Here is a 24,855-nt window from a genome sequence, read left to right on the forward strand (position 1 = left end):
ATCCTGTTGTTCTGTTCTAGTTCCATACCTCACTGATATCAGAAGAACACATAATAAAAATATTCCTCCTTGCCATCACTGGTAACACTCGTGATCTAGGCATTCTCATCCAAGAGGTCTTGGCCATACATGAATGGGTCACGAGTCTGCTGATTGTCTAGTATTGCCCTAAGTAGGAATCGTCTGGCCACATCCCAGCTAAGTGAAGCTCTCGGTGGCTCCACTCTGCAGCTGGAGAAGAATCCCAAGACAGAGAACACTGAATCGCTGCCTTCTCTTATGAAAAATCTGTTTTCTGCCAGTGCTCTTTATCTTATACTCAAAACTAAGGCAGGAGATCCCATGTTTTCTGGTCACTTATTCTTGTGCTTTTACCACCAGTTGGGTGCAAAAGACTGAGCAGATGTTTCATATAGGTATTAGGCTCATTTGAAACGTGCAAAGAATTAGTGAAAATGTTTCTTACAGAAGCTGATATTAAAGGCCTCCTGCCACATTCGTTCTTTTTCTATGTTTAAACTTTCAGGCTTAAAAAGGTTTGCAACTATCATCGGTTGTTCTTTATTGCTCTGTCAAACAAAGGTAAAAAAATAATATAACATTTTGTTTGCCTTAATGCCAATCTTCTAAAAATGGGCAGAGTGAATTCAACAATATTCTGTTACAAGTCTGTAGCCAAATTTGAACTTCTTGAGAGGCAAGAAGTCCACATGAGAGGCAAGACAGTACATCCAGGGACTGGAGTCCACTCCCGTAAGAAAGATGCAGTAGTCCCTGTTATGCTGTATTCTGTTCCAGCTTGTTCCTTGCTGTAGAATCAGATGTGCACCAGTGCAAACATATATGCTGAGTGGACCAATTTCTGACACTATACCACTTAATTAAAAAGTTTACTGTGGGATAAAACTCCACTAAAGGTAAAAGCATAAAGCTTTGGGTAAATTTGAACCATTTTTTTCCTTCTTATTGGCCTAGGTATATAGAATAAAACTGCCTTTCAGATAATCTACCTAGTTTCTATGGCCTGCCAACACACATAAGTAGCATTTATCCTGTAAATGAGGCCTTATATGTAAATATATTTGCTTTTGTATATATATGCATGCATGAGCACATCCAGTATTGTTAGCTGTACAAATAGAAACGGTCTGACTGTGGTCTGCAACTGTTTCTTTGGCTCTGGTTTCAGAGTTTGGGGGAGTCAGGCAGGATCAGTGGAATTTCAATGTATTTAACTTTGGGCTGGAAAGTTGGTAAGCAGCACTCTTTCCTTTGAGTCATTTGCTGCCCGGTACATAGTGACTCATCACATTTGGCACTGTGCTGCTCGAATGTGCCCAAATCAAATATTTTGCTGTTTTTTTCACATGTTCCCTGACATCTAAGAATGATATATTAGTACTACTCTCCTGACTGTACTCACAGTGAAGTAATAAAATCTTGTCGTTGCCAAAGAGTGTGTTCATTTGCTTTTCTCAGCAGCAATATGCAGTGACTGTCCATTCTTAGAACAGCTCCCTCCCCAAGATTTTGGAAAATGAAAGCGAGCCCTGACCCTTTCTACTACAGGAATTAAGGTTTATGTCAGCTTTCTTCTTGCATGTCAGCTATGTGAGCACACATGTTTCTATATACAGTAAAGAGCTTGATTTTCAAATGGGGGAACATACACATGCTGTCTTGCATAAATTATCAGAAAGCCTCCCCTGAAGTAGCCAACAGAGATAGATAGATACAGAATAGAATTGAATAAGGCCAAAGTCAGCCCTGGTCTATGGAAATAAGCGGATTAAGAATTTTGCTATGTAACTACACCTCATTCACACCAAGATCAGTTACAGAATTGTCTTAAAATCATTTCTGCAAGAGTAATGGAAGATACCTAAACAAAACAGGCAGTGCTCAAAGTTTCTGCTTCCAAAGAGCATCCAAAACACCACCACCAGTTCTACGCTGCTTGGACTGAGGGACGCTCATTCAACCCACCACAATGGAGAAAAGGCCAGACGAAGGGGATCTATCTTATGCTAAAGGATACTAGAGGAAAACACTTCATAGGAAATAGCTCTATGATCAGCCGTTCATTCAACAATAATAGTTATTGACCAATTTCCTAATAGACAGGTTCTAGTTACTTACTCTTACCTGCTTCCTGAACAGTTTGTACTTCTGAAGGCTGTTACAGAGATTCGTTTGTAACTAATACTTTTGTTGAAACTGTTTTCCCACTATTTCTATATATCCCATAATTAAGTTATGGACCTTCCTGCTGATCTTTCTGTTACGCAGTGCACTTGGGATAGAAGTGTCTTATTTATTCTAAGATGCCGATTTTTCACAGGCACACTGACACACTAATATACCAGCACATCTAGCTTTTTTGTGTGTGTTCCTGTGCAGCAAGTTTCTTTCTAACATCAGGGAAAAACCCACAAAAGAAATCTTAACAACTTAGCGTAACGAAACACACGTACACACGCCTCCAGTCTGGCAGGTCAGACGGATGGCTCAGTGCTGTATTTTAGCAAAGTTACAGTCTATAAATCAAACCATTTTATCCACTTAGAGCTTTCATTTCACAGTCAAGGGAAGAGTTTAAAGGTAAGAAGCATATTTAATGGGAGGTCAGAAACAGTGATGGCCAAGGATAATAAAAATTACATTTCTGTGGCAGAATTTTTATTTCAATGTTTTATTCTGATGTGGCATTTGCTAATTTCTTGCTTTTAACAGCAGCATAACAATTGCTAAAACTAAGCTCTGTTATTTAGCAGAAATGACAGCTAGAGAATTGCCACAGAAGGGTGCTGGGCATTAATTGCACACAGGGTGAAGCTAGTCCTTTAGAAGTTAAGTTTATGGAAGGTGTGAATGAAGCCTGTAATTTTACTTACTTTAAATTCTTTAATCATGCTTTAAACCTCTGGCAGGCAGATTTTTTTTTTTTTTTTGAGACAAATTATAAACCAAAGCTCTTACATAACCTGAGGTTGGCAGGCGTTTAACAAAGAGGAACAGGAGCTGCTGTGCCGGACAGCCACACACAGACGCTCTGTGAAGAAAGAACAAAAGGAGTTATTTTAGCTGCTGCTGTCAGGCTTCGGCACTGAGCAAACTCAGCTCAGAGCGACCAGCGCGGCACGTACACGGCTGCCGTGTCCCGGGCACCGCGAATTCCCACCGCGGGCCAACAGAAGGCGCGCGGGGAGGGCGCGGGCTGCCCCCCAGCGGCCGCACCGTTCACAGCGCCCGTCACGCCCCGGGGCCGGGCGGTACGAGAGCGGGAGCTTGTCCCGGCGCCGCTAGTTGCTGTGCTAATTAAGCAGCACCGGAAAAGATGGGAAACTTGAAGTAATTTCACTGCAGATGATTTCACACCTCGGAGGAAAAAGGCTCCAAGTGCACACAACAGGAGACAAGATGCTACGGCAGGCTCACAGACTGCGCAGCTCCTTGCCCTCTGTGTGCTGCAGTCCCCCCTGCTGCTCCTAAGGTTCACAGCAACAGCAGTTTTAACTTTCAACAAAAGCCACAGCGTATGTGGTTAGTCACCACCCTCATTAAACAAAAGGAATTCATACCTGCTAAAAAAAGTTATTTGCATTTTGACTGAGCCCTGTGCTTTTCCCTTGAAGCCACCCCTCCTTGCAGAGGAATTACAGAAATTTCCAGTGATGCAACTTCCCCCAAAAACACAGCAAAGAGCATTTCAGATTTTTAAAGCCATGTAAATGTTAAACCTGGATTGACGGTAAATTTTCTATTTCCTCTGCTCATGATTTTGGGTACTAGAGCAGGGTGTTGGAGCAACCTTGAAACTCAGTTCTAGCTTCCACTTTACCCATCAACCAAATTTTACATTTATGAGTTGGATTACACCATGGTTTTGAATTAACCACAGACACAGCCCAATTTTTGCTATTACATTTATTCTAGATATATCAAGACTTAAATCTTATTGAAAGCAGCTACATCCATTGATTGTACATAATCTTCAAAAGCCGTTATTCTCTCTTCCAGCATATCTGTTCCAACTTTATCATCTTCAACAACACACTGGATCTGAAGCTTTTTGATACCATAGCCAACTGGTACTAGCTTGGCTGGAGAAAGAAGAAAAAAAGCATTTAGTACTCCTTGATTGGTAGAATATCTTAAAGATATTGGTAGAATATCTTAAAAAATGCAGATCTAAGATTGAACTGACCAAAGCAGGAATACATAAAAAATGCAATTTGTTCCCTATCATAGAATGTCTAATCAACAACGCAGCATTCCTTAGAAGGTGGTCAAAAAGGGTTTGGTTTTGCATGGGATTTTCCCCTGCCTCCAAACAAGTGATCTGGGTGTATGGGTGTTTGCTTGCTGCATGAGGAGCTGCACAGGGAGCTGCAGGACAGCAGAGCCAAAGTTTTAAAGCTTTTAAAACCTGTATCTGAAGCTTAACCTGGCCGCTGCACTAGTACACCCTTCTGACTGTGTCAGGATGCCAAGTACTGCAGTACTGTAATTCCCACGCTGTTTTAGCTACCTACACTCTCACAGATCAGCACACACTGACCGCAAGTCCACCTGTCCATACGTTATCTTAAGGGACCACACTATCCCCCCTCTCCCTGCTTTGATATTTTCTACTTACAAGATCCCCAGACCAAGCCATCTGCTTGAATGCTTCGAACACACTCCTCCAGTTTGGCCATGTCTGTCTCATCATCCCAAGGTTTCACATCAAGCAAGAGTGATGATTTGGCAACAACAGCTGGTTCTGGGTGAAGAAAATCACCATTAAAAGCTGGGAAATATTAAAAAACCCAGGAATATACTTGCAAACTACCTTTACAAGAACAACTTTTCCAATTTCATGAACAAGAACCTCCTCACATAGCTGTGAGAGGCCTCTTGTACCAACATACATTTCAGAAGTATTTAAGCTATGCCTATCCCAACGTTCAAGATGGATACATGTGTTCTTGAGAAATAGTCTCATAAGAAAAGACAGATTAAGGGGCTGATGCTGTTTGTTACATAGGAAGTCCTTTTCAGAGGATCCGAGAAGGAGCTTAATGCTGTGTAACAGTTTATTTTCCACAGAGGGAATACTGCAACTGCTACAGTGCTGAACAGTTCCAGACCAGTAGCTGTGGAGGGAATTGCATATTGCAGCCATTTCTCTAAATGTTCAAAGAAAATCCTGGTGTTATCTCCATCTACACAGAAAGCTCAGCCTCCGGGTAAGACAAACAAGAGTGTATTAAGCAGGACAAAAACTATGTTAAGGCTCCCATTTGCTATGGGAAAGGCTAAGCTGACAGGCAATTCAAGTCAAGCTAATTACTCCTGTCTCATTCCAGTGAAGTTTATCTATTACAGTTAATGAGTGTTTCTGGGCCTCCTCTTCAAGTACACAGAAGTTAACACAAACATAAAAGATTAAAAAGTTCTTGGTAGACATACTTTTGGACTTCTTTGATTCATACTGGGCCAGACGTTCTTCCCTCAGTTTCTTTGCTTCTTCACTTTCCTGAAAGGGAAGCCCAAAGTCACAGAAAAGCACCAAAACCCTGCAGCTTTTAAAGCATTACCAAACTGACTGGCATCTACTCAGGCAAAAACAAATCATCACAAGTCTCAGCCGAAAGATGGTGATTTTTTGTTTTATTCATCATGTAACCAGTCGAAGTTAAAAGTAGACAGTTCACCTCATTGCAACACATTCCTTTCTGAGCTTTTACCTTTCAAGCTTTTCTGTTTTGCAGAGACAGCTGAATTTGAGAATTCAAAGTATAATCTGGTGTCAAGGTCAGAAATTTAATTAACTTGAACTAGTAAGGCAGAAATCCACATATCTGGTATTTCTAAAAAATCCCAAATATAATACAAAAAGGTCACAAGTACCTCCTCATCATCAGATCCAAAAAGATCAATGTCATCGTCATCTTTGCTATCTATTGCTGCACCTGTTGTGTCCTCAACATCAGGAGGACCATACTTCCCCAAAGCCTTCTTTACTCCTGGCAAGCTGAAAGAAAACAGCAGGTATTAGGAACCTACTCAAATGTCAACACAAATACTGCCAATTTGCCAATGAACCTACAAGTGCATTCACAGTAAAAATGTTGTGCTAAAAAAAAAAATAATCACTAATTCTGCTACTTGAAAACAGAACCTCCCCAAAGACAACGCCCAATGCTCCTGACATGCTAGCTGAAGCTACAGCAAATCTCATGTTCAAAGATCTGTTCATCTAAGCTGACATGATCCTGCCCAACACTGCTGCTCCCCCTAAGTATATGAACAGAAAAAGCTTGCTTTCTTCAATAATTTGTCTGCATTATATTGTGTAGGAAGAGTGATCAGCTTCTTGTTCATGCTTCCCTAAAAATATTTTCATTTGTTTAAAAACTAATAGTGACAGAAAACACATTGTTGCAAGGTAACTGATCCTGTGACTTTGGAACTGTCAGTGAATGCTTTACTCCCAAAGCTAGCTCTCAACAGCACGCAAGGGGCCAGAACCCCCTAAATTAATCTCCTATAGCTCACATAGTTGTGTAGTCTTAGAATAAGCTTGTAGTTCTATTGTCACTGTGAATCACTGTTGCGAGAGTCATACAACCAGCTGCAGTTTTCAGGAACTAGAAGTAGTTTCCACAGAGTGAACTTTGTGAAGCAACTTTGTACTCAGTCCCCTTTAGCACTGTAACAGCTTCGGAAACAGACTAGTGACTGAGCCACCCAACTTTACAAGGGTTCCCTCCAAACAGGACTGAGGCACATAGAGGAGGCGGTGTAGCAATACTGGCACTGCCTATGCTGTACCTTTTTAGAGAGGCCTGCAGTCTCCATGGATGTCAATACAGCACCTTTCATGAACACTAAAATCACTAAAAAAGAAAAAAGATAACATTTGCTTTCGTATTTCCCCTTCTTTATATGTGCTTCTGCATTGCAAATAATTTTATCTTCCAGGACTGAAAACCTGAATGAACCACTTTCCTTATTTATCATCTAGGTACTGTATATTTATCTTTAAAGACTCCTGTAATACTTTCTAATCCGTTCTGCTGTTGCCTTTGTGGGGTCAATTACTGGTAAGTAATTTCCAAATTTAGGCATAGTTATCTGTGCAAATGGCAGCAACAGAACTCAAGCCTTTCTTACAAGCTTTAGCAGACATCTCAGCAACTGAACAGAGACAGAACCAGGTTGCCTAAATTCTAAGTGAGACGTGTAAGGTACTGACAGAAGAAGTCTGCTCTGCTTCTAGAGCTGTTCCTGTTCCTATGGTAACATAAAAAGCCACATGGTACCACTGAAAAACACCGTTTTGTTCAAACGCAAAGAAATAAACGCAACACTTTGTAGGCCAGTTTGTACATATATTCCACCTTTGCAGTTTAACCATACCTTGCCTTCTGCTTTTCGTACGACTTAATATGATTGTACCACCGAAGAGCATGAAACAAGTCTGCAGGAGGTGGGGCACCAACTGCTTCAAAAACTGCTATATCAGCCTGAGAAGGGACGTACCTGCGGAGAACAAGCTGAAGTTAACCCCCTTCCTCGGTGCACGCAGCAACATATCAAGCAGCAGCCGCTGAGCCCAGAGACGACCGTGCCGCAGCAGCAGCAGCATCTCGGTGCGCCCGCCCGGCTGCTGCCAGGCCCAGCGGCCAGCCCCGCACGAAGGGCGAGAAGCCAGGCGGGCCAGCGCTGCGCCTCCCACAGCGGCCTTACGGCAGCAGCTGCCGGGGATGGAAACACCCGCCTGCCTCAAGGCCCTTCCCGCCCCTCCGCTGGCTCCCGTCAGGCCAGCGGGCCTCACCGCGGCCTGGCCACGCTCGCCTCCCCCGAGCCCCAGCGCTCTCCCAGCCGCCTCTCACCCCTCGATATAGCTCCTGTCAGCCAGGAAATCATTGAGGACCCGGAGGCCAGCGGCGGACTTAAGGTCCCCGAAGCCCATGACGGCAGCCGCGCAGCCCACACGCTCCCGCCTGCACAGCGCGCCCGACCGCCGCGCAAAGAGGCCCAGCAGCCCCTGCGCCGCCTATATATAGCGTCCGGGATTCCTCCGCGGACTTGCACGCACATATATCCCTCCGCAAGAACGAACCGCGAAGTAGTTTCTCGCGGGGTGGCTGCTCCGGCGCAGAGTGTGCAGCGAGTGGGACATCAGAGGTGCGGGGAAGGAGGGGAGCGATAAGTGTGAAGGTAACGATAAAGCTCATGAAGCTTTTCGGTGTTACACGGGTACCGTAACATTCCCTGTGCTGCCCGCCCCCTCCGCTCCACAGGCATCAGCGGAAGTTGCCGGAGTTGGACAAAGCAGCAGCGGAAGGAGACGGAAATTGCCGAGGGTGGCGTGTCTGACGGTGGCCGAGAAGGCTCCGCGAGGCCGGCGGAAATTGCCGCGTTCCATCATTCGCCGATGACCTGACGGGAATCCCCGAACGGTCCGTTCCGAAGATTGCCGAGCGCGCACGTCAGGAAGCGACGCTCGTCGCTGCGGCTGCCCGCTCCGAAGATTGCCGAAGGCGGCGCCGCGGAGCGGCGGAAAGGGCCGAGGCCGCCGCCATAGAGGCTGCGGCGTGAGGGCAGCCCGTGCAGCGGCGGGGAAGGCCGAGGCGCCTCCGCGGCCCGTCCCGCACCAGGTAACGGCGGGCACCGCAGTGGGGACGGCGGCGGCGCCTCCGCAGCGCGGGAACGGCGGGGTGCGGCGGCGGCGTCACGGGCGCCTTCTCCCGCCGCCGCTCCCGGTGCCCTTGACGGGCTCGGCGGCGGGCTGGGGGCTGGCCGGCGGGCAGCGGCCCAGGCGTCTCCAAGGTGACCCCCGCGGCGGGCGGCACTGCCGCGGTCCGTGCCCTCGGCCCCGGCGCTGTGGCGGAGCGCCCCGGGGCCCGCCTGGGAGCCCCGCCGGCGGGGAGGGCGACGCCGGGCCCGCCGCCGAGCCGCGCCGTCTGGCAAGGGCCCGGCGCGGTCCCTGTGGGAGCAGGGTCGGGGGCACCGGGCGAGAGCCTGTGTGCTTTCTGGCCGCAGCCGCCGCTCGGGTGCCGTTGGGTTTGTTCGTAAACACCAGCCGGTTGCAGTGAAGCTGCCGCCTGTTGTCGGTGGCCGCTCTCCGTCCGTGTCCCTGGCAGCGCTTGCCGAGTTAGCGGCCCGAGGCAGGCTGCCAGCTGCTTGTCATCGTGACATTCGCTGTTCCCCCTGGCAGCTGACGTACCTGGGTATGAAGTATGGGGAGTTATAAAAAGAGAACCGTAATTTGCAGTTTGAGCAAGTAACTTCTTATTCTCTTACAACTTTGCACATATGGGTACATACATACTTTTTTGCAACTGGTATGGAAGTTTTTACTCTGCCTGTTTAAAACCTGTCTGCAAACATTTGAACTGATAAAAACTCAGTGCTGTTTTCTCTCTTACTGAAGCACCATGTTTCGACTACCTGCTGTGCGCAGGACCTTGGCTGGGGTCGCCCAGTCCTCCAAAGCGTGTGGTAAGTATCTCTAGTTTATGCCTGTTTGTTTGGTGATAAAATTCGTGTATGTGTAATTGACTTACTGAGGGGCATGTATGTGTACTTCATTTGCAGCTCCGGAATTATATATTGTGCTGTTTTTAGAACTAGAATTCCATCAGTACTGTGTAACTGATAAGGATAAGGAGTGTGGGGTCTGACGGTTTGCATCTAGGAGTAACTGAAATTTTTTGTTTTCTTTTTCCATGTCTTTCAGGGCGTACAACTGCAACAGCAGCCAGCAACCAAATAGAGGTGTTTGTGGATGGTCATCCTGTACTGGTGAACCCAGGAACCACAGTACTTCAGGTGTGAGGAGCGGCATGCTGAATTTGTCTTGGACTCCCCATTCCACTTCTTGGAAGCATGTTCTATCCTATGTAGCAAAAAAACCCCCACCCTTTACGTTGTTTCTTGCAGTTCTTTAGGGGTGTTTTCATTGACTGTGATGCAATTTTCATGTGGCAGAAATCTTTTGTTGAGGAGTTCAGTGTTTGAAAAACAAGCATCTGCCATGATTGCCTGAAAGAAGATGCATGCAGCATGAACCCCAACTGCAAAAACTTATGCAACGCAATAACATACTTAGAGCTAGAATTTCAACCAGAAATAATCAATATGACCTGGTAGTCTTTCAGAACCTGTTAATTTTGTATCTTATTAAAGTGGTGTCTCGAGTAAATGAGGGTTTGTCTCCTTTTGGTTATTAGTTCTTATGATTCATAATGCTGATCCTTTGCTGCTTTTATTCTTCTTGACGTGGGAAGAAAGGGAACCTGTATCTCCCAGCCTGTGCTCAGCATTGTTGCTTTTCAGGCCAAAATTTCAAATAGATCTTTTTCCAGTCTAACTTTTTTTTAAGAAGCCATTAAATGGGGACCTGGTATAGTGAGTTAGAACATTAAAGTACATAGTGTTTGTTTCAAAATAATCCCTCATTCTTTGGATACAAGTTACTACTTTATTTAGGCATTGGAATGCCCCCAGCAGGAGTCTAGTGTAAAATTTTCTTAAATGCTATTTTTTATTAGCTTTTTAGTTTTGCTTCCATGTGATAATTTTTTGTAGAAATCATCAGAAAAATCAGATCTTGTTAGTTCTTTTTTATTGAATTCAGTGGTATTTCTTCTGGCAGACACAGCTAGCGCTATAGCAGAGATCCCATCAGCCGTGGGGATTTTATGCAGGAAAGGCCATCTTTAGCTGTTCTCTGGAAATCTGTTGTCTCTGTCCTCATATCTCTTCTTCAGATGTGTCATAGAGGAATGTTTCTTTGAGCCTGGGGTTCTACTGAAGTTGAAGATTGACTATGCTCCAGTACCTTTATAGAGAGTATCCGTGTTTTTGAATTGTCAGAAATCATTATGCCCATTGTTGTTTCCTTATATTTTTCAAAATTTACTTTTATGCACTTTTCTTTAAATAGTGCATGTGTTCTTTAAAAAATTATTTGTATTGCTAGCGTCCTATCTATTAGAGAGAATTCTCTCCGTTCTTGGAGGAAAGAATGAAAGAGGGGTCGTTCTCATTTCCTCAATCAGTTACAAATCTTGGAAAAAATACATTTGTAACCAATAACCTGACATGTTTCTTTTTGATAACAAGTTTTTACTTATGGTCACTTCTTAAGATGAAAGGTCAAATGCACTATATTCCTGAGCACTAACACTGTTATTCTTTGAAAAACTGAATAATGTTTTATGAGGTGGAACTGAAAGGTCTAACTAAAACTTAATTTTCCTTTGTTTCCTATTCTTTATAGGCCTGTGAAAAGGCTGGAGTTCAGATACCTCGTTTTTGTTACCATGATCGTCTATCTGTTGCTGGAAACTGTAGGATGTGTCTTGTGGAAATAGAGAAAGCTCCAAAGGTATTGTGTGTGTTTCATAGGAGTTGCAGTTTTCTGCTACGCTTAGGGTCTAGTTTAAATCTTGTACATAATTGTCTGTACAATCATTAGCACACAAATTGTTGTTAATCAGCTTCTCGAAGCAGTTTTTTCACTTCTCCCCACTGGACCGCAGCGATTCCCTATGGATCAAAGTCAGTTCTCAGGTTCTTATGGATTATTGTGCTCCTGCACATGAGCATTTGCTAACTGTGCATTTTCAGTCATATATTTTTATGTTCTGTAATTTCAGCTGATATTACACAAGTAGTAAACTTCAGATGCTGTATGAATTCAGCTGTAGGATTAGTGTCTGCAGGTTTGTTCTGGCTAAATAGATTGCAGTTACTTATTAGAATTCTGTGCAGATAGCTGAGGCATTCTTTTGGAGTTCAGTTTTGGATTACACATTTATGTTCACATATAAAACTCTTTAGCTCACCTCACCTTGAACTCCATAGTTTGAGCTTTGCATCTCTGGAAGTGTTGGGTAATCACTAAAGGTGGAAGTCATGATGGTCTGTCTCATGATGTGATTAAAAGTAGTAGGGATTTGTTTTCTGAGCAGGAGTTTTTGTTAGTCTTACAGGAATCTTGTGAAGAATTGACTCTTTGTATAAGCTTTGTCCAAATAAATGTCATGTAAATGATGCATACCGTGAACTTTAGTTCTAGAGGTTCTCCAGATCTCTGCTGAATCTCTTTGATTTGCCTTATATCTGTTATAACTGACTTTCTTCTTGCTACAACACTTGAAGTGGAACCCGAAAGTGAAAATTTTTCAACTTCAAAAATAAGTAAATCATAACTAATTTAACCTTTTTATATAGCAGAATATCAATAAATATGGCTTCTAGTGACTTTATTGTTAGGTTTTCTTCTTTTTTTCCCCTTGCAGATGCCTTTCTATTTCTACAACGTGTTATATTAAAAACAGATGCCTATGTAAGAATTTGGGGGGAGGGAGAGGTTGGGGTTTGTGGCCATGTTGAGGAGAAATATGTTGTGTTTATGCTTGCTTTTTGTGATGATTGTAGCCAGTTGCTGCTTGTGCCATGCCAGTTATGAAGGGCTGGAACATACTGACAAACTCTGAGAAGTCCAGGAAAGCAAGGTACCTTTCTTTTAGGCTCCTGTAGCTGATTACTTGTACTATCTGCTAAGTGATGTAAAGTTGACATTAACTTTAATTCCTGAACCCAACAGAGAGGGTGTAATGGAGTTCCTGCTGGCAAATCACCCGTTGGACTGTCCTATCTGTGATCAGGGTGGAGAATGTGATCTACAGGTACAACAGCCAGTTAAATTGTGTAGACCTATGTATTAATATTCTTGTCTTAGGTGAAATTGTACTTTCCAGCAGCCTGGATGTGTCTGTTTTCTGTTGTGTGTTCTAGGATCAGTCGATGATGTTTGGCAGTGATAGGAGTAGATTTAGAGAGGGAAAACGTGCTGTGGAGGACAAGAACATTGGCCCATTAGTCAAAACAATCATGACTCGGTGTATACAGTGCACTCGATGTATCAGGTAATGTCCTTTATTTTTCACTGGAGAGAGTACTGAGCAGGCATGTTTATATCGGTTTGTTACTTGTGAATGAAACACCATGAGGGGCAGTCAATTTTTTTTTTTTTTTCTTTCTTTTCTGACTGTACTTAAGAATTTTATTTCTGGTAGGGACTGATAGCTGGTTTCCTAGAGCTACCAGACAGCTCTCATACAGGAAATAGAGAGAGAGGGCCAAAACATGAAAGGGAAATCAGCATTCTACAGGGCAGAACTGGTCCCATGGCGTTAGTGCCAGAATGGATTTTAAAATATTAAGTGACTTCCTCTGACACAGTTGCAAGATTTATTTATTCTTGACAGCCTCTGGCAGCTGTATTTATGCTGTTCTGTAGTCCTGAGTACCAGCTAACTTGAGCCAGTTGGAAAAGAATACAATGTACCCACCTAGTTCTAGAAAGAACTTGTTAGTTAGGACTAATCTTGGACTTTGACTGTGAAATCCAATGAGCACTGAACTGCTGTTTTTTTGATTTAACTCCACCTAGTTTTTGTAGCCCTGTCTGAATGAAATTCTGCAGATGTATAGTCCTGCATGTGATGGCATGGACTGATGTATCTAAACAATTGATTTCTTCTTTCAGGTGTATGAACTAAGGCTAATGTTTTATCTTAAGGAAATGAGATAAGGGTTGAAAAATGTGCTGTGTTGCTGTTGTACATTCCAGATTTGTTTTTCATTCTTTTTGCATCTACCAGGTTTGCTAGTGAGGTTGCAGGGGTAGATGACTTGGGAACAACCGGAAGAGGAAACGATATGCAAGTTGGTACATATGTTGAAAAAATGTTCATGTCTGAGTTATCAGGAAATATTATTGACATCTGCCCAGTTGGTGCTCTTACATCCAAGCCATATGCCTTTACTGCACGCCCATGGGAGACAAGGTACGTATTTTGACTCATACTGAAAATGCAGCTTTCTCTGTTTCTGTCAAACACTTTATCTTAGACTATGTTCATCGAGGATACCAAGGTTTTTTTCTTATTTTTATTCTCTGCATTTTTGTTGTAGACTTTCTTTCCATAGACTGAATCTAACACAAATTCTGCTATTTACTCACTCTTCCCTTATTTTTACCCTAAAATGTTTTGGACTTGTGGGTTTTGCTGATTGCTCACTAAAAAAATGTGTATAAAGGAAAATTCAGACACATTAAATTGTTGAGGATATTATTTAAAATATCTTGTGAAACTAAGCTCTTATATGTATATCTAAAGCTAAAACTACAGCACTGTTTTTTGTTGTTGTTTTGTTTGTTATGCAGTCTGTTGCTGCTTGTATATAGAAAACTGCAAATGGTTGGTTTGTTCTTCTAAACAGGAAGGTTGAGTCAATTGATGTTCTTGATGCAGTTGGAAGCAACATCGTAGTGAGCACAAGAACTGGAGAAGTGATGAGAATTTTGCCAAGGCTGCATGAAGATATCAACGAGGAATGGATATCTGACAAAACAAGGTACGTGGGAGGTGTTTGTACCCACATGCACATTTACGCACATGTTAAAGGCACACTTTGCAGAACCAGAGATGTGGACAGTACTGCTGGCTTCTGGATTTCACTGGATTAATATTCTAAAGCTATAGTGAAGAATAATTGGTAAAACTTGTTTTTAAGACTATAATGAAGCTACTGGGTTTTCTAATGTCTTAATTTTTGTACCTTTTTTAACGGTAACTTTTTTGTTTGTATCAGATTTTTTTGCTTGTTTTTGAGAAGGAAAAGTTAAACTTTCAGGGGAAATATTTCTTGTGTTTCTCTTTTCTAATCATTGCAAGCTGTTAGAAAATTCAGCCTTAGAAAATATTTAGTATACGCAATTATCTTTGTCTTTGCTCTTTAATAATATTAGTGGTGTTCACTTAGGTTTGCTTATGATGGTTTGAAGCGTCAGAGACTCACTCAGCCAATGATCAAAAATGAGAAAGGACTGTTTGTTTATGCCTCATGGGAAGATGTCTTAACTCGTGTTGCTGGTGTGGTAAGAACAATTTTCAATATAGGGAGCATAAAATTAATTTCTAAAGCTGGACATATTACAGTGATTAATATGAAAACAATTATATAGAAAAGGGCTTTTTTCTTTAAGTTTAGAGGGGAGCATTTGACTTCTAATCAATTGTATTTCCACTTAAATTTCTTCTTTTGAGTATTATTTCTTGTTTCATGGATTAGACCATCTGAATAACTTTGTCTTATCGTGATTTCATTTGGGACATTAGGAGAGAAATTACTTTTCTTTAAATAAGAAACCAAACTGTTCCTTCAGAAATCTAGGAGAAAGCAACTTTCCTGAATTACTCTGATCTATCTGAAGACTTCTTTAAATTTATTTAAACTGTGCTATCACCACTTTTGCTATCAAGCCACTAATTCTGTATTACTTATATCTGAGCTGTGCTTGCCTCAGTGCTTTCTCTATGTGGTGATTGATTCTGCTGCTCAGATGAAGTGCTGCATGACTGCTCTGGATTTTGATTAAAAATTTTATGTGGGACAAAGTAGAATTGAATAACTGTAATTGAATTTTCCTCAGGGGTGTTTTTGCCCATGGTACAGTAGCAGGGTTTGTTATGAAAGCTATTGCTTCTCAGATAATACCTTTGAGCTGAGTTTACTACCTCAGCTTGTGTTACGGAAGTTTGTATTCTGTCTGCACTGTAGCTTCATTAAAATAAAAGCATTCACCAATCTTCCTCTCCTCGACACACCAAATGAGAATTAGCCACATCTGAGCAATAACTCAAGTGGGAGAGATCTGCATAGAATACAGAGAGCTGTTCTTTGCTTATCGTGAGTTCTGAAAAAGCTGAAGTTGCTGCCTTGCCAAAGTCAGACACTGCTGATCAGTTTGTGCTGCTCCAGGCCAGTGGTTGCACTGCTGGCTTGGGCACATACTAATGTAACAAACATTTACCTGGGCCAAATAGGAATTTATTTCAATGGTTTCTTTTGCTTATGTTTATACTTTCTCCCTCTCCAGCTACAGGCTGTCAAAGGTAACGAAGTAGCAGCAATCGTAGGAGGACTGGTGGATGCAGAAGCACTAATAGCTCTGAAAGACTTACTGAATAGAGTAAATTGTGATACACTCTGCACTGAAGAGGTCTTCCCTACTGCCGGAGCTGGGTAAGAGTTCAGGCAAAGTTTGTCTGTATTTAGTATGTTAATAAACTCTCGAGTCTGCAGATCATCTCATGGTAAGGTTCTGAAATGACCAAGGACAGCAATTGCTGATGCTTTAGCAGGTTGTGTTTGAATTTACAATATTGATTTATAGAGTGTTTATAGATCGTGAGCTGATATGTAGTTTCTACTACAGCAAGGGTTGCACACTTTACTGTATGTTGAGGCTGCTGCAGTTTAACAGCAGGCTACTGAAAGCCAGTTACACTCTGCTGCAAGTAGGGTAACTTAGTCTATTTCTGTTTGTGTTGTGAAAACTATGGTTCAATTATGGCCTTGTAAACTGTGTAATAGGAGATGAAGTTTGTGAAGGTTGGCAATAACTGTAAATGTAGGCAATATTCACATTGTAATTCCTTTAATGTTATGCTGTCTCTGATACTCATGAGAGAGAGAGAAGCCCATACTTTTTATTTGGGTTAGTAATTCGGATTGAGAAATCTCTTATTTCCCTTTCTCTTCCTGGGATGAAAAAATATTTTGAGCATCTAGAATCTTTACCATATCTTCATTTTTTCCCTTTACTGAATTCTCATTCTCTTTCCTTCTTACATCTTTTTGTTATAGCACAGATTTACGCTCTAACTACCTGCTTAATACCAAGATTGCTGGAGTGGAGGAGGCAGATGTCCTGCTTCTAGTTGGCACCAATCCACGCTTTGAGGCACCGCTTTTTAACGCTAGAATTCGAAAGAGGTTTGTATTCCTTGGTGGTGAATAAGCATGCAAATCCACCTGGATTTGATACAGTGCTCAGGTGGAGCCGCAGGCAGTAAGTTAAGAGCGTTCATCCAGATGGACTCACTGGATTTAGTTCACCTTTTAGTAAAGGGAATGGTGCTATATGTGTAGAAAAAGGGGGTCTCTTCTCCCTGTAGTGTATAGCTATGTTTTGTTCATTCTCACTTTGACATTTTACGTAAGTACATATACTCAGACATTTATTCCTTTGCTACATTACGCAGACACCTCAGATTTCTGTCTTACAGAAGTTTGTTAAAGCATATTCCTTACAGAATTATTTTCAGCATCAGTTTGCTGCTTTTTGTATTGTTGTTGTAACAAATCAGACTTGCTGATTTTAGAAGCAGTCATTCAACTTTAAAATTTTCTTTGGCAAGTAATGTGGTTTTCCCAAACTTTTGAACATAGCTAATTCAAGTTTAACAAGATATGTCAGCAGGAGACAACTCATATTTATAAAAGCCCTGTGCTTCCCAATGCTAGGATCTTCCAAAATACATAATTTTAAACTATAGTGGCCTTAAAATTTTGAGAGGAAAAAATGCAATGAAATTTTGAACGATTCATGTATTTTTATAAGTTTGTGCTATGAGAAGCTGCAAAAAAAGGAAAAATTTCTAACCAGTTATATTTTTCTGTGTTTAAGAAATAAGTGGATTTCTACAACTGTGAGCACTGTCAAATTCAGAATTCTTTCCTTCTACAGATGACTTTTAGTTACTTCAGAATTGAAGTTAGAGTTAAGTCAAGCTAAATAAACTTAACTGTAGCTGTAGGTGTGGAGTTTTTTGTTTTGATTGTTTTTGTCTAATGCTGGAAAGATGGTTTAAAGACTGCACCTCATTTTGTGCAGTCTTTTTTTCCACTGACTTGGGAAAAGTTTGAAGGGAGGAGGGAATTGAGTTATGAACTTCTCGTGTAAGGTGTGTTGCTGCACTGGTCCCAGAATGTACGTAGAGAAATAGTCCTTTTAAAAAAACCTTAAGCTTGCTTAACAGTCGGAATAACGCTAAACTGCATGTTACCAAAACAATGAATGCTGTTTAAATTCCTCTGAAAGAATTTGCATCCTGTTTCAAGTTATTGCTAAAATTATAGTTGGTGGCTTTGGTTGAGTAAAACTCTGTATTTCTTTGATTTTTATAAAATGTTTGCTGTGTTTTCAGCTGGCTTCACAGTGACTTGCAAGTGGCCCTTGTTGGCTCTCCTGTGAATTTGACTTACACATACGATCACCTAGGAGAGTCCCCACAGATACTCCAGGACATTGCTTCTGGAAAACATGCATTCTCCAAGGTAGACACAACTTAAGTTTCAGATGTATTGAATAATAATCTGAATTCCCCGCAGAGATAGATTTGAAGAGAAGTACCATGTTGTATATGGGGTTATTTGCTTTTAACCAAATGCAGAGATGAGGTAATGATTAGTGTGCCCCAAGTACGTGTGAACTGTTTAATATATTCAGGTGTATAAAACTTTGAGGTGCAGGAAACTCCTGGGATGTTTCTTGATATAAAACAGGCTGTTCCAGCCGCTGCTGTTTCCACTTAAATGGTTATCAAGAGTATAGTTCTGTATTGACAGGGTAGTGTACTGCTCATAGCAGTTTCTCTTGGCTTTATCTCTAAATGAAACAATGACCATTTCAGAACTGTAGCTTTGCATGGAAGACTTATGTAGAAATTACAGGATTTATTACATTATCTGTACCAAGAATAGTCTTCAGAGCCTTGGAATGATTTTCTGGATTCTTTACTTGCACAGGTCCTCGACCAGGCCAAAAAGCCAATGGTGGTGGTAGGTAGCGCAGCACTGCAGCGCAGTGATGGAGCAGCTATCCATGCTGCCGTTTCCACCATTGCACAAAACACCAGGACTAAGAGCGGTGTCGGTTCTGATTGGAAAGTCATGAACATCCTCCACAGGTTTGCTTTAAAGCTTTTTTGGGAGCCACTTTCATTCACGCTGGGCCTACACAAGTTACCAAAATGTATGTGTGCAGATTTCTTTGTGTACGCACAAGCAACTTACCGGGTTAGAACCTGTAGGGAATATAAAAAATAGAAGTACAAACTAGCAGAAACTTTTTAATAAAAATGGGTTCCTTGACCTGGCAAACTTTTCAGGCTCTCCATGAGACTTTTTTTAATCTATTATATTTAAAAGTAGAATTTAAAGTTTAAATTCAGAGGTATAGAATACAAGAGAGCTTAATAACATACTACAGTGCCCAGTAGAATGCGCAGCAGACCAGTGTCACTTGCTAAATGATTGCTTTTTATCTAAAGGAAGAGAAACAAAATGGCAAGAGAATTTAAATGATATGGTTTCTTATAGTATTCCTTTTATTGTGCAGTTTCTTAACTGAATAGTTAATAGAAAATCTTCAAAGCTTTTCATTTTAGGGCTTTTGATCTTAGTTATTCAGTTTATTGGGATATTATTACTTTTAACAGGCAAGCTTCTCTTGGGACAGTCCTTCCCACTCTCTTTGTAAAACTCTGTCTGTCAAATTGACAACCTCTGTAAAGGAAAAAATGTTTCAGCACACGTAGTGGCACTCAGAATCAGTCTCAACAAAGTCCTTCTGCCAAAAGTAGCTTCATTGATTTAAAACTAGTATAGCGAGAGCAGGGCTTGGTCCTCTGAAGGGAACTTGAATATACAATCCTGCTGTTGAAACTGAAACATTTAATACCAAAACACTGATGAGTTAAAGAACACTCATTATACTTTTTTTTTACATGTTGTTTGGCAGTCTTTCATATTACTGATTTCTGTGCTATGTCAGACAAACATGAGTTACACTGAAAGATCTGTACTCTACAGAGAGAATCTTTTTTCTTTTAAATATAATTGTAAGTCTAGCACGTGATTATGCAAAACTGTTTCTTTGGAAAAGAAAGAGTGCCAGAAAATAAGAACGATTATTTCATTCTTTTAAAAGTATTTTTATGTGTGAATAAATGAATAGTGATGAAGTGGTGGTCTTAAGTTTTAGATGCTTCAGAGTAGCTGATGGCCCAGTAGCTGATCTTTCATCTTCCATGTGAGTGCCTTAAATTAAAGGCCTGTTGGCTTCAATTCGTAGCTGAAATGTAAACCTTCATGTTCCAGATGACAAGTGAGCTGCCTGCCACTAGGCACTGACCTGGAATGTCTGCCTTTATTTTGCTATCCCATCTTAAATAGGTGAGATTCCCTGTGAAAACTTCAAATGGCATCAGTTTGTCAAAATGCAAAACCAACCTGATGTTCTGTCAAATACTCTCCTCAAAAGTTTCAGCTGCATTTATGCTTCGTTTTTGTCGTGTTACTGTTAGAGGCCTCTTATGTCCCTCCTAAATATTTAGTCAAAAAAAGAAGTTAGGTCTGTTCTGATGGGAGAGGAAGAATTCTGAAATAACTTAAAGTCATAATGTGTTTACGCCTACAGGGTTGCAAGCCAGGTAGCTGCTTTGGATCTGGGTTTCAAACCAGGAGTGGAGGCAATTAGGAAAAATCCTCCCAAAGTATTGTATCTCTTGGGAGCAGATTCGGGTTGTATAACACGTCAGGATTTGCCAAAGGACTGTTTTGTCATCTATCAAGGTAATTAGTAGATGTAAATTAAGTGTTGCTATCTAGTAGCTGGAGAGAAAGCCTACACAGTGGCATATTCTTACAAACGTATCTGACCCTTTGATAAATTCTAGCCTTTATTTTCTGCAAAGAAATGGAAGTTCCAACACACAACTGAGATACTGGTTATCTATTTCTTAGGTAAAAATGAGAAACTGTGGATGAGTAATAAGGGAATATAAACCAGTTTGGTCTTCCGGAGCATAGCTTCAAACCTGGCAGACAAAATGGCGTTAGTTCCCAGCTGTTCTGTTGTACCAAAACATCTTAATTCACATCCTTGTTCCAGGAGCCTCCCAAAGCTGAGCGGCTATAGAGATTGAACTGCCATTTACTACTGCTTGTAATCTGTTCATTCTCCCCAAAGTATTAGGCAAGTGAGACCTCAGAGCAGTCAGCCTGATAGGCTTTATATTGCTGGGTTAAGCAAACCTCAGAAACTCCTTTTTTCTGGGAACACACAAATTCTGTATTGTGTTAGTAAAGCATTTCTTTTTATTTTTACTTACTTATGTCTTACATGGTTGTATACTGTTTCTTCTTTCTATGTATTTAGGACATCATGGGGATGTGGGAGCTCCCATGGCTGATGTTATTCTCCCAGGAGCAGCATATACAGAGAAGGCGGCCACATACGTGAATACTGAGGGTAGGGCCCAGCAGACAAGAGTAGCAGTAACACCTCCTGGGATGGCAAGGGAAGACTGGAGAATTATTAGAGCTGTTTCTGAGGTACTGTTCCTGTTGTAAATTGCTTCTAATAAGAGTATACTGAGAGGTTAAGTTCCTTTTCTATTGAAAAGTGTTTCCAAAAAAGAGGTACATTTTCAGGGAAATACATGACTGTATTAAGAAGTAATGTTTTGTATTGAATTCTTTGTTAATCCTGTGAGTTAAATCATATTGTTTCCCTTTTGAGGATAGCACTAATGTTGCAGCTGCTGTATGCTTCTAGAATGCATAATGGGTGAAGCTTTGTCTGCAGATCTGCTGATCTTCATGAAATGCTTTAGAGGAAACTGGTGGGAGGATGCAGTTTCTTGGTTTTTAGAAAGAAAACAGCATGAACTCTGAGGACAGGGTCTGGTATTATTAGATAAGACCAAATATGTGCTTACTAGTCACTGGGAACAAGATGCATTGATAATTGCATCAACTTTATCACATTTGGTGGTAAGCTAGGGAAAGTACAAGTGACATCTGTACAGAATGAGAGAAGTACTTCTTGTCTTTTCTTTTTTTCCTTTGTACAGCAAACAGAACAGCCTAGTTTTTTAACATGGGGAAGTCTTAACTGTAGGCATCAGAAGTCCAAAAGAATACTGACTTTGCTTCAGTTTGTACATTGTAACTGCCTGTGTTTTCAGGAGTGTAGATTTTTCCTGATTTTACTTTAGGTATGTTAATGAAATGGTAACCTAAACCACTATGTATTAAATCCATAGACTTGATGGCATTTCTTTCTGTGAATCTTTCAGGTGGCTGGTATGACCTTGCCTTATGAGAACCTTGATCAAATACGGAAGCGTTTAGAAGAAGTATCTCCTAATCTGGTTCGATACGATGATGTGGAAGAGGCTAACTACTTCAACCAGGCAAATGAATTGTCAAAGGTAACCAAACCTGAAGCATCTGGGCATGATGTAGTGCTGTTACATAGCTTGATGCTTTTTAAAGAAATGACCATTCTTCATATGCAGTACTACAGGCATTCTTTGACCTGCACCGAATGCAGAATTCACTGAACAAATGCTTTGGTAATGAGTTCCTATCATAAAGCTGACTTTCTTTTTTTCCTTTCCTGCCACAGTTAGTGAAGCAACAGCTTCTTGCTGATCCTCTTGTTCCACCTCAGCTCACAATAAAAGACTTCTATATGACAGGTATGTATAGTATGGCCTTTCCATTCTGAAATCAGCAACACATTTTACTTAGCTTTACAGTAAGATTCTTATGAGGCATTTAAAGCTTTCCACTAAGATAGGTAGGATTTGAGTCTTTTGAAGAAACAAAATTTTCGAGTAAAATGATTTGGAATTTGCATAAAGCACAGACTATTGGACTACTTTTCAACTAAGCAGTTTTCTTTATCCTCTTTGTATGCAGTCCTGTACTAAATCTCCTTTATATTGTGTCCATCTATAATGTTGAAAATGAACAGTTATAACACAGTGACATGTGTGTGGATTTTTTTTTTTCAGATTCAATCAGTAGAGCATCCCAGACAATGGCCAAGTGTGTGAAAGCTGTTGTTGAAGGTGCTCATGCAGTAGAAGAGCCAGCCAGCTGCTAGAGACTAATCAGACTGCTACCACTTCCATCCAAGTACTTGTTGCAGTTAACTGCTGTGACTGATATTTTTTTTTTCAAAATCTGTTTACTAGGTTGTCATATTTTTTTTTCCTTCATTCACATTTTCATCAGTTCAAGTAGTCCCATAATATTATAGGACTGTTGTTGCATCAGAGCGAACACGCAGCACTCAACTTGCTGTGCCCAGAGGCAGAGTACATGGTGATTGTATACAAATAAATTATAATACCAAACAATCCATTACCTATGTAATTCATGTAGCTCACACTTCTTTCATGAAAAGAACTCAGTAAGCAACTCAGACTCAGTAAGTGTTGATTTGCTAGGAACAAGTCTACATGGCAAAAATACTAGATGGTAACCTTCTTCCACAGTATCCAGGTATGTTAATTTTAAGCACTGGTGAGAGTGTGAACATGCTATTTTTGTAATGTGCTTTCAGAGCAAGTTGTCACTCTTTTGAGTGAAACGTACCTGGTTTATGTCAGTGTTCAGACCTACCACTGCTCTGCATACTTGTATGTTTCTCCATTTCGTTTCAGTTGAGAAACTACTTAGGGAGGAAATAAAAATAATTTTGATGTTGTGAAAAAGAAAAGCAATTTTCACACAGCTTCCTCATTGAACTGCTTTAAAAATTCAGCAAAAAGATAAAGGCTGTTAGCTATACCTGTTCAAATACAGAAAAGATCACAGTTTCTCTGTGCACTAATATTTTTATAGCAAAGGGGTTGTGCGGGGTGTTTTCTGGTTGTTGATTTTTTTTTTTTTTTTTTAAGCTTTAGAATGACTTCAGAACAGTGACTCTCTCCTCTATTATGTTGGTTAATGTAAGTTAGGAAGAAGGATAGCTTCCTCTTCAACAGGCTACTAGGGTAATAAGGTTTAGAGTAATCCTTCCAGGAATCATGCAAATGGGAACAGTATCATAAAGCCATCACTTCCAACTTTATTAAAAAAAAAAAGTGTTAATTTTGCATGAGGAAAAGTTACATTTTTCAGTGTAGAATAACAGAGTGCATGAGAGTGGTGCTGTAGAAGCCTTAGCTTTATAAAATTCCTTTTTTCTTCTGTGCTTGAAATTTCTCATAACAAGTTATTTTTTAAAAATTGTTTTGCTTCTGCCCAGGAAGAAAACTCTTCCTGGTTATCCTGGTATAGCTCAGTGTCCTTACGCTTAGCTGACCAAGTCTTAAATGCTGGATGTTGTTTGACTCAGACTGCCATCTTCCAGCTACCAACAGGGTCAGTTCTCTTGGCAGTACAAAATAAAGACAACTATTCACTTTATTCAAAGATACTACTATGCATGTTAATGAGACATCTAGAAATACTGTAATCTGTTTTTAATGTGGCAGTTCACAGGACCCCATAGCGTGTATTACCCCATGTGTGACCAAGTACAGCATAAAACTTTCACATTGTCCTTGCTGTTACTTTTTTAGAAGGAAGAGGGGTTTACAGCAGGGACGTGGCAAAAGAAGAATGTGTGAGAGAACATATGCCAAAAGCAAGGCAGTTGGTTCTTCTCACAGATGGTAGGTTTAAGAGGAAAGGGTGTAGCTGAATCCTATATTCAGTAAAACATTTGGTTCACAGGTTCCTAGGATAAAAACCTTTTTTTTTTTCCTGAAAATCCATGTTGTACAAACACAGAGGAATAATTTCAGCTGTGCAACAAGTCAGTTATCACTCCCTTACTTTGAATATAAAGGTTCAAAAACTTCAGATAGATTTTTTTTTTTTTTTTTTTTTTCCCCTTTTTCCTTAAATGTTACAGCATTATTTAACTCTGGAGCTCTGGCACATACTACTTTTTGTTTTTTTGAAAGCTCTGCATCCTTCACTTAGTGTGTATAGGAGATCCTTATTTCTATTCAAAAAGTGTCCAGCCCTTATCTTGAAAGACAAAAAGGGTAAGAAGTACATGTGGTGCTGTCTGTCCTGATTCTACCCTCTTCCCCACTTAACTAGTCACCGAGTGTAGAACTTTTCAGCCAAACTTGATAATAGCAACAA

General features: G+C 40.8%; 2 protein-coding genes and 2 non-coding genes across 4 annotated transcripts; 1 reads left to right on the top strand and 3 right to left on the bottom strand.

Moving 5' to 3' along the window:
• Window positions 1-3,912: 3,912 nt before the first annotated feature.
• EEF1B2 (eukaryotic translation elongation factor 1 beta 2) lies at window positions 3,913-8,040 on the bottom strand. The gene is made up of 6 exons (XM_068408050.1): window positions 7,884-8,040; window positions 7,408-7,530; window positions 5,896-6,019; window positions 5,455-5,521; window positions 4,640-4,765; window positions 3,913-4,103 (listed from the first exon to the last, which is right to left on the bottom strand). The coding sequence occupies exons 1-6, from the start codon at window positions 7,961-7,963 to the stop codon at window positions 3,949-3,951; spliced, it is 675 nt and encodes a 224-aa protein (XP_068264151.1). The 5' UTR covers window positions 7,964-8,040; the 3' UTR covers window positions 3,913-3,948.
• LOC137667511 (small nucleolar RNA SNORA41) lies at window positions 5,013-5,146 on the bottom strand. The gene has a single exon (XR_011048807.1). It is a non-coding gene; the product is annotated as a small nucleolar RNA SNORA41 (small nucleolar RNA).
• On the bottom strand, window positions 5,595-5,674 carry LOC137667510 (small nucleolar RNA SNORD51). Its single transcript, XR_011048806.1, has one exon. It is a non-coding gene; the product is annotated as a small nucleolar RNA SNORD51 (small nucleolar RNA).
• A 333-nt stretch (window positions 8,041-8,373) lies between the features above and the next one.
• NDUFS1 (NADH:ubiquinone oxidoreductase core subunit S1) lies at window positions 8,374-23,072 on the top strand. Its single transcript, XM_068408049.1, has 19 exons — window positions 8,374-8,651; window positions 9,428-9,495; window positions 9,734-9,825; window positions 11,279-11,386; window positions 12,442-12,518; window positions 12,611-12,692; window positions 12,802-12,932; window positions 13,671-13,856; window positions 14,293-14,427; window positions 14,836-14,950; window positions 15,953-16,098; window positions 16,723-16,851; window positions 18,066-18,195; window positions 18,667-18,827; window positions 20,339-20,493; window positions 21,080-21,255; window positions 22,002-22,136; window positions 22,334-22,406; window positions 22,725-23,072. Exons 2-19 carry the CDS (start codon window positions 9,432-9,434, stop codon window positions 22,814-22,816), a joined length of 2,187 nt encoding a protein of 728 aa, XP_068264150.1. The 5' UTR covers window positions 8,374-8,651; window positions 9,428-9,431; the 3' UTR covers window positions 22,817-23,072.
• Window positions 23,073-24,855: the final 1,783 nt, after the last annotated feature.

Source organism: Nyctibius grandis, chromosome 9 (assembly GCF_013368605.1).
Source record: "Nyctibius grandis isolate bNycGra1 chromosome 9, bNycGra1.pri, whole genome shotgun sequence".
NCBI classification, from domain to species: Eukaryota; Metazoa; Chordata; class Aves; order Nyctibiiformes; family Nyctibiidae; genus Nyctibius; species Nyctibius grandis.

Bases quoted from the DNA above. Each gene is read 5' to 3' on its own strand.
- EEF1B2 (XM_068408050.1), bottom strand. From the start codon at position 7,963: ATGGGCTTCGGGGACCTTAAGTCCGCCGCTGGCCTCCGGGTCCTCAAT. The intron at 7,531-7,883 runs GTGAGAGGCGGC...TGTTCTCCGCAG, and splicing joins GACAGGAGCTATATCGAGGG to GTACGTCCCTTCTCAGGCTG. The intron at 5,522-5,895 runs GTACTTGTGACC...CTTCCCTTTCAG, and splicing joins TTGGATCTGATGATGAGGAG to GAAAGTGAAGAAGCAAAGAA.
- NDUFS1 (XM_068408049.1), top strand. From the start codon at position 9,432: ATGTTTCGACTACCTGCTGTGCGCAGGACCTTGGCTGGGGTCGCCCAG. The intron at 13,857-14,292 runs GTACGTATTTTG...TCTTCTAAACAG, and splicing joins GCACGCCCATGGGAGACAAG to GAAGGTTGAGTCAATTGATG. The intron at 14,428-14,835 runs GTACGTGGGAGG...GTGTTCACTTAG, and splicing joins TGGATATCTGACAAAACAAG to GTTTGCTTATGATGGTTTGA.